Here is a 9473-nt window from a genome sequence, read left to right on the forward strand (position 1 = left end):
AAAATCCGAAGGTAATCCATCAGAAAATAGCGAAAGAATAGCTACAGATGGCCGTTCACGTTTTCAATTTTTTTTGGGAAAAAGAATTCATGGTTTTTTCGGAAAAAAGAAAGGTGAGTTTTTTGGAAAAAAAAACTTAAAAGGGTTTTCTGAAAAAAAAAATTATTACAATCGGATGAGTACTAGTAAGCTCTGCAAGGTCCAAATCCGAAATAATGGAAAATACAAGTTTTGCTTGTTTTTAGGAAAAAATATTAAATTTGAGCTTTAATTCTGAAAAAAAAAAAAACCTCAAAAAATTCAATATATATGATCATTTATGATATTAACCTTTTTAGATTTCATCTCTCAAAATATTTTTAGAAAAAAAGAATAGTTAGCTAAAATTTCTAGAAATACAACAAAGAAAAAAAATGTTTTTGAAAGCTATCAAATTCATATCATGAAATGCTGATTGAATGCAAAGTTTATAAAATGGCAATCCTGATTGTAGTATCTTACGTTCCAACTAAGTAAATCCATCCGGATCATACTTGTGTTATTTGTGGGTAAGATCAAAGTAAGATCTAAGGATCGTATCGAATTGATCATAAGATTGTTACTATTTTTTTTTAAATATTTGTAATGTTTTGTTTTGTGCCAATTAAATACATGGAATATGAACTTTATAAAAACTATTTTAAATTGTTTATTGTTAAATGATGTATTGAAAATGTTTTTTTTTAATGTTTTAAATTATTTATTGTTAACTTATGGTTAACTAATTGACAAAAAATGTATATTTTATATTTTAAATTGTTTTTAGTAAGATCTTACAATCATGATTCAATCATATAATCATTATCTTTCAAAACACAAAAATAATCTAGGTCCCAACATAACAAGCTTAATCAAATGTGTTATCCATTTCTAAACTATTATCTAACAGAATACGTCGTTAAAATCGTTATTTTTAATTTTGTTTAACGGTTGTGATAATATGTATTGAAGATTTTTTTTTAAGGTTTTAAACTATTTATTGTTAACTTATGGTTAACTAATAGACAAAAAATGTATGTTTTTATGTTTTAAAATGATATTCAACCTTATAATCACTATCTTTCAAAACAGAAAATAATAATAATAATAATAATAATAATAATAATAATAATAATAATAATAATAAAATCTAGGTCCCGTCTTACCAACTTTGAGCAAATAGGTTATTCTTTTTTAAACTATTTTCCAACAGAAAAAAAGAAGTCATTAAAATCGTTGTTTTTAATTTGGTTAAACAGTTGTGATAATATATTTTCTGATCACAGAATTTACTAAGGAGATCCATGACACAGAAACAAAAAAATCAACTAACCCGAAGTTAACATTAACATGAATTAAAAAACATAATGTACCGAAATAAGCACACACAATCATGAACCATATTACATGATTTTTTATTGATATGGTGATAAATAAAGGATGGCATAATTTCAAGGATTTAATACAGGCTAGTCAAGCTTAGTACGCCAAGGCCGCAACATTGAATAACCAAAACATAATAACCATTAAATGCGCACACTATGGAGAACCACAGTTTCAATAGTGAGACCAGGTCCGAACCCAAACAATACACCCCACTCTAGACCCTCTCCGGTGGTCTCAAACCCGTCTATAGTGGACGAGTGTCGCATTTCATTTAGAATAAAGAGGACACAACTACTAAACATATTTCCGTATTCACTGAGTATGTGTCGTGTGGCTCGTAGTTTATTCGGTGTAAGGCTTAGTTTTTCCTCCACTCCGTCCAATATCCCAGCGCCCCCTGGATGTACAATCCAGAAAAGTGAGTTCCAGTCAACAATGCCCAAGGGTTGAAAGGCCTCTACCAAGCTGTTTTCAATGTTGTTCGCGATGAGTTCAGGAATGGATTTATGGAGATGGTATTTAAGCCCGACCTCTCGAACGTGTCCTCTAAGCATGCTCTTTGTATCCGGGATGATAGTCTGGGAAGCAGAAACAATCTGGAAAAGTGGCTTTTCAATATCTGGCAATGGGTCAGAGCCAACTATAATGGCCCCTGCACCATCACCAAACAAAGCCTGACCTACAAGACCATCAAGATGGGTCTCATCGGGCCCTCGGAAACCTATAGCAGTGATTTCCGAGCAAACAACCAATACACGAGCCCCCTTGTTGTTCTCTGCCAAGTCCTTGGCTAAACGAATGGCTGTGCCACCTGCATAACAACCATTTTCGTATATCATCACACGTTTGATTGAAGGACGAAGAGCTAGAAGCTCGGTTATTTGGTTATCAGCTCCTGGCATGTCAACCCCACACGAAGTGGAAAAGACAAGGTGGGTGATCATTGACTTGGGTTGGCCCCATTCCTTGATTGCGTGTGTTGCAGCTTCTGCACCAAGTTTTGGTACTTCCAAGACAACAATATCTTGTCTTTCATCTAACGATGGTGCCATGTAAGCACAAAGACTTGGCTTCTCTTTCAAAATATCCTCCGTCAAGTGCATGTATCGCTTTCTAATCATTGATTTATCACCTGAAATACCAAGAAAGAGTAATTTTTTTAAAATAGATGTACTACAGTTACGTCAACAACTACATATGATTTACAAAACCTACACATGCGTTTAAATTTTGCTTTAAGTTCTTTCTTGTTCTCGCTATTTGTAACACGAAAATAGTAATCTGGATAAGTGCTCTGGAGCACACAGTTAATTGGTGTAGCAATCCCGATAGCCAAAATCGTTGCTGGACCTTCAGCTCGTTGCGCCATTCGGAGTTCCAGCACACTAACCATTTTCAGGTGAAGCTAGAAAAAACGGCAAGCAATTGAAAATTTTATTGTGTGCTGAGTAATTGGTTGTAGAGTGTCAATTTATAGAATGCGTAAATTCGTCCGTAGATTTTAATGATTTTTGTGAAGAGACTCAATAATATACAACACATGGTTAAAAAACAAAAGTGTAGCACACCTTTAATTAAAAAAATTCGTATTCAATAATAAAAACATGTTTTCATTGCAATCTTAATATAAACTAAGCATCAACTAGCATATCATAGTTGATATATTAATTGTTAACATGTCACTTGTTCTATGGTGGTTGTCACTCATTGGACACTAAACCATAGAATATAATTAAAAAAAAATTCTAACATTGTACCAAATAGTATTGAAAAAAAAAAAATAAAAGATGTATATGTTTAAGAATAATTTTAGAATTATATTTGTTAATAATATATAATCATAGGTTGATGTAAATATATTATTTATAAAAATTTATTTTTTTTTATAAATATTTGTAACTGTTCTAATTAATTGAAAATTATTTATTTTAAGAAAATATTAATTTTCATTATTAAGTATCAAAATATATCATAAGGTATGATTCATAATGTCATGTGCATCTTTTAAACTAAATAAGATTTTTTTTGTCTTATATGTATTTATATATCTTTAGAAGTTATATAAATTAGTAATAAATTAGAAGAGTTTTTATAAAAACTAGATTCTTCCTTTTATATATAAAAAAAGAAGCGAGCGGACAATAAAATGAAAAGAAGATATGTTTGCATCTCCTTAATCATAAAGTCATGTCTTTATACATGTAGGCTTTTGTTGATAGATGCATGTTGTCTTAAAGCATCAACATCCAATGGGAATGACTTGAATTAATATAATTAAAAGCTTTTCATTTGTCTCTACGGTTTGGATAGTGAAAACAATGAAATTTTGAGGCCTTCTCTGACTCTGGTTTTCTCATCATGTTAAAAACAAATAGCAAAAAGAGGTTGATACTTTATACTCTCTTTAAGAGATAAGCGTTGTTTTATTCTTAAATGCTTAAGAATTTCTTTTATGATAGGAAGTGCTAGCATTTTATCGAGTTAACAAATTGTTGGTGTTTCTACTAAGATGGAGTTATACTCTATATTCCTAGTCAACTTACAGCCTCCTAAGAGGAATCAAAGACTTCAAAGGTTGTATTCTTTTCTCTTATTGTTGTTTAAATCTTTCCATGTTTGTCAAATGACCATTGGTTCGTTAAAATGGTTTTAAGTTTTTCAACATTTTAAAACTTTTGTTGTCCTTTCTAGTGTTTCTTGAAATCGATTTTTGAATAAAAGACAACAATTTTTATAAGAGCCTTTTTTACAATATTGGTTATATTATATAATTATTTGTTATAATCTTTGATTTTGGAAAACATGGATGATTTTATTTATGTTAAAAAATTACATACATATTTTCTATCATAACATAAAAATGTTTATAGTTGTGAATTTTTTTGACTAGAAGTTTACATGCATAGTTTTAGTCAAAAAGGTAATCTTAGAAAAACAAAATATTATATATATATATATATATATATATATATATATATATATATATATATATATATATATATATATATATATATATATATTTGAGAATAATCAAATGAGAACACCTAAATGTTGAGAACGCGACACAGTTCTAGACCAATCAATATATAAATGCATATTAGTAATTGCATATTTTAATTAAAATAAAAAAAATCAATCAAATTCCCTTAAATTTAGGATCAGTTATCAAAAAACAAAAAAAAATATATCACTACTAGAAAACATGGGGTTTTCCTACAGAAAATTTCTGTAGCTAATTAGCTACGGAATTGCTACGGATCATCTACATAATGGGATGCCCTAATTTAGTAACGGAATAGCTACAGACGTCAGTCCGTAGCTATTCCGTAGCTAATTAACTACGAAATAGCTACGGAATAGCTACAGATGCTAATCCATAGCTATTCCGTAGTTAATTAGCTACGAAATGGCTACGAGATACCTACAAATACTATTTACCTACGGATTAGCTACGGAGTATGCTTTCCGTTAGAATTCCATACCTAATCCGTAGCTAAGTAGCTACGGATTAGCTACAAATTTTTCTTATTTTCAATTTTTCGGGCACCAAATGTCGTTTTTTTCGCTTCTTTTTTTTCACACCACTACTATACATGATTATCTATATTTTTAGTAACCTATAGCTATTAATCTCTTTCATAAAGTTTTGTGCCCCTTCGGGATCAAGTACTCATTTCACAGTTTAGCATTGTAATGCCTATACTTTTCACCAACTTGTGATGGATTATGTTTGAATATGTATATTTATAAACATGAATGAGTTGTGGTATATGTGTATGTATACGTGTTTGTGAGATGTATGTGAATGTATTCATAACCATTATAGTGTTAAACCACTAAACGAGCAATGGATCCTGTGTGTGCACACGGCTTTATAAATGATATTAATAGCTATAAATTGGTGAGAATATACATAATCATGTATAATAGAGTTCTGAAAAAAATGGAGCGAAAACAAAACGACATTTGGTGCCCGGAAAATCAAAAATAAGAAAATCTGTAGTTAATCCGTAGCTAATTAGCTACGGAATAGCTACAGAATTCTAACGGAAAGCATATTCCGTAGCTAATCCGTAGGTAATTACCTACGGATTAGCTACGGAATATGCATTTCGCTAGAATTCCGAAGCTATTCTGTAGCTAATTAGCTACGGATTCGCTACGGATTTTTCTTATTTTTGATTTTCCGGCACCAAATGTCGTTTTTTTCGCTCCTTTTTTTCACACCTCTATTATACATCATTATCAATATTATCACCAATTTATAGCTACAAATATCATTTATAAATCCGTGTGCACATAGGAGCTCCATTGCTCGTTTAGTGGTTTAACACTATAATGCTTATAATGCTTATGAATACGTTCACATATATCTCACAAACTCATATACATCATCATCATCACCACCACCACCATCATCATCATCATCATCATCATCATCATCATCACCATCATCATCATCACCATCATCACCACCGTCATCACCACCATCATCATCACCATCATCACCACGATCATCATCATCATCATCATCACCATCATCACCATCATCATCACCACCACCATCATCATCATCACCATCTTTATCATGATCACCATCATCATCATCACCACCACCACCACCATCAACACCATCATCACCATCATCATCACCACCACCACTACCACCACCACCACCATCACCATCACCATCACTATCATCATCATCATCATCATCATCACCACCATCATCACAATCATCATCACCATCACCATCACTATCACCATCACCATCACCATCACCATTACCATCACCATCATCATCACCATCATCATCATCATCACCACCACCACCACCACCACCATCATCATCATCATCACCATCATCACCATCACCACCACCATCATCATCATCATCATCATCACCATCACCATCATCATCATCATCATCATCATCATCAGCAACATCACCACCACGACCATCATCATCATCACCGTCATCATCATCACCATCACCATCATCATCATCACCATCACTATCACATTTTTTCATGATTTCCTTCATTAGGTTTCCCTCTTCTCTATCACTCAGATAGTCGCACCTCCCATTCACACCCTCCCTTTCGATCTTCTCTTTCACTCGATGTCATTTTCTTACCGGAATTTGTTCTTTCTACATCGTCGTCATCTCTTTGCTATCATCGGTATCTCCTTCCCGTCGCTGTCATCTACATGTCATCGCCATCATCATCAATCTTTCATGTAAGGTTTTTTTTTGGTATAATTTCACTTAGGTTTTCGTTTTGGGTTACGATTCATTTATCATGATCACTGTTTGCTTTGTCTGTTTTGAGTGTTTATGGATTTCGGCTTCTGATTAGTTTTTTTGAGTTTTATTTAAAGCACTGAATAATACCATCATCATCATCACCATCATCACCACCACCACCACCATCATCATCATCATCATCATCATCATCACCACCACCATCGTCATCATCATAATCATCATCACCACCATCATCATTATCACCATCACCATCATCATCATCACACCACCATCATCATCATCATCATCATTATCATCACCATCACACCACCATCATCATCACCACCATCACCATCACCACCACCATCATCACACCACCATGACCATCACCACCACCACCATCACCACCATCACCATCTCCGTCACCATCACCTTCACCATCACCATCACCACCATCACCATCACCATCACCATCATCATCATCACCATCATCACCACCACCACAATCATCATCATCACCATCACACCACCATCACCATCACAATCACCATCACCATCACCACAACCACCATGACCACCACCACCATCATCACCATCACCATCACCATCACCATCACAACCATCACCATCACCATCACTTTCACCACCATCACCATCACCATCACCATCACCATCACCATCACCATCACCATCACCATCACCATCACCATCACCATCACCATCATCACCATCACCACCATCACCATCACGATCATCATCATCACCATCACCATCATTCTCAAGTAAGTCATGCAATCTTATTCTCCTTCTTTCTCTTCTACCTTTAAACGAAATCTTCACCATCACTACCACCACCAAGGTGGTGGCAGTCACCGCCAGCCACCACTGCCACTATGGCAGTGGGTTGTAATGCTCCAAGGTGTTTTGAGGGCTAAGTGGTGACATGGGTTGTTTTGGTCTCAAACCTTAAACCCTAGTTGGTATTCTTCCCATGAGGGCATTGTACTTATTTTGATGTTTTATGCAAGAAATCTCAAGAAAAGGGGTTTATATTTTCAATGAATTCTATATCAATGAAGTAATCTACTGTTATGAACTCATTTACTGATTATAAGCCTCATTGGATAGGTCTTAATGGGTTAAGAGGTCAAATTAACCCTAAAAAGACAAAGTTGTGTTTTCAGGATTTTACCCTAATGTGTCCATATCTTTGAGAGATAATATTTCGATCATGCTAAAACCTTTTTAGTCAAAACCAAAAGACAGAGTTTCTTTTTTGAGTCCTATACATTTCATTAGTTTTGACCAAATGCCAGAAATGCCCCTAACTAGGGTGAAATCGACTATTTACCCAAACTGGTCCGTAATGAGCTGTTTTGCGAGGCAGTTTTGTAAAAATCGTCAAAAATTGTAGACAAATCGTATAGAGTTGTGCAAATACTATTTTTAAATCTAATGACCTTTACTTAATTCATATAAAACAATTTTGAAAAATAAGGTGTTTAAGGGGGGTAAAACAGGTCCCGAACAAGACTATAATTTCTATGTATAAATATGAAAAAAAAAAATAACACTCAAGCCATTATACTTCTGATATATCAAAGTACCATAACTTAACTCTTTTTGGTCAACATTGTATGTATATTTATGTATGTCTATGTATGTGTGTATGTATGTATGTTTATGTATGTCTATATGTGTATGTATGTGCGAGTGTATATGTATGTGTATGTGTGTATTTAAATGTGTATATATATTTATATGGTTATGTGTTTGTGTATATGTATGTACTCGTGTATGTGTATCTACATGTATTTAATAATTACAAATATAATAATAATAATAATAATAATAATAATAATAATAATAATAATAATAATAATAACAATAAACGGTTGTGGAAGTGGTTAAAAGTAATAGTGGACAATGTTAGTATGGATGTGGCATTCCCAGCCAATTGGTAGATTTGTTGGTTATGTATGGAAAATATCCGAGTTCGAGTCCCATCACCCTTGTTTTTTTTGCGTTGTTCAGTTTAGGGTTTCATATTTGTTTTGTACGCCTCCGCCTCCATTTTAGCGATCGACTCCTACACTCCTCGCTTTTGTCTTCCCCCATTCGTCTTCTGTGAACGCATCCCAAAACCACCCCTCCACTCGTTGCTCGTCCCTTCTCCGGCTCATTCACCCGTTGTCCGCCTCCATTTTAGCGGCCGTTTCCCTCTGTCGCATTTCCTTCAAGTAAGTTTCTTTTTGGTTTAATTACACTTAGGGTTTCGTTTTGGGTTAGAATTTATTTCGATTTATCTTTGTTTTGATTTAGGGTTCATTTCTTTTTGGTTTACTGTGCGTTCATTCCTTCTCTGTTACCTGTTTTGCTCGATTTCTTCTTCAACTAAGGTAAATCCTTGTATCTATACCTGGTGCACATTTTGCTGGACCGATGTCGCACTTTTAGCTAGACCAATATCATAATTCTTCCATGATTACAAACTTTCCAAGACCATTCATAGTTTTTCTAAGGATTGCTTTCCTTTTTACAACTTGATAGCTTGTAAGACCTGATTGGGATTTATCCTTTAGTTTTTGTTCCAATTATAAACATAACATTTGACAAAATGTTTTTACTGTTCTTAAGGTCAAATCCTAGACACAGTTATATTGTTTGCTTCCTCCTTCTTTGCTTCTTTGACCGAACAAAAATCTTTCAGGACGTGATGTTGCTTCTTGGTTAACCAACCTATTCTTTCCTCCCCCCCCCCCCATTACTAGATGTAACACGAGGTTTATTTGTTATAATTTTTGTTGCAGAAGATTTTTTG

The 9473-nt window shown here is 33.8% G+C and overlaps 1 protein-coding gene across 1 annotated transcript; it reads right to left on the reverse strand.

The window, feature by feature from the left end:
- Window positions 1-1424: 1424 nt before the first annotated feature.
- On the reverse strand, window positions 1425-3160 carry LOC111882082 (chalcone synthase H3). Its single transcript, XM_023878447.3, has 2 exons — window positions 2620-3160; window positions 1425-2536 (listed from the first exon to the last, which is right to left on the reverse strand). The coding sequence occupies exons 1-2, from the start codon at window positions 2795-2797 to the stop codon at window positions 1545-1547; spliced, it is 1170 nt and encodes a 389-aa protein (XP_023734215.1). The 5' UTR covers window positions 2798-3160; the 3' UTR covers window positions 1425-1544.
- Window positions 3161-9473: the final 6313 nt, after the last annotated feature.

This window comes from Lactuca sativa, chromosome 2 (assembly GCF_002870075.4).
Source record: "Lactuca sativa cultivar Salinas chromosome 2, Lsat_Salinas_v11, whole genome shotgun sequence".
Taxonomy (NCBI): domain Eukaryota; kingdom Viridiplantae; phylum Streptophyta; class Magnoliopsida; order Asterales; family Asteraceae; genus Lactuca; species Lactuca sativa.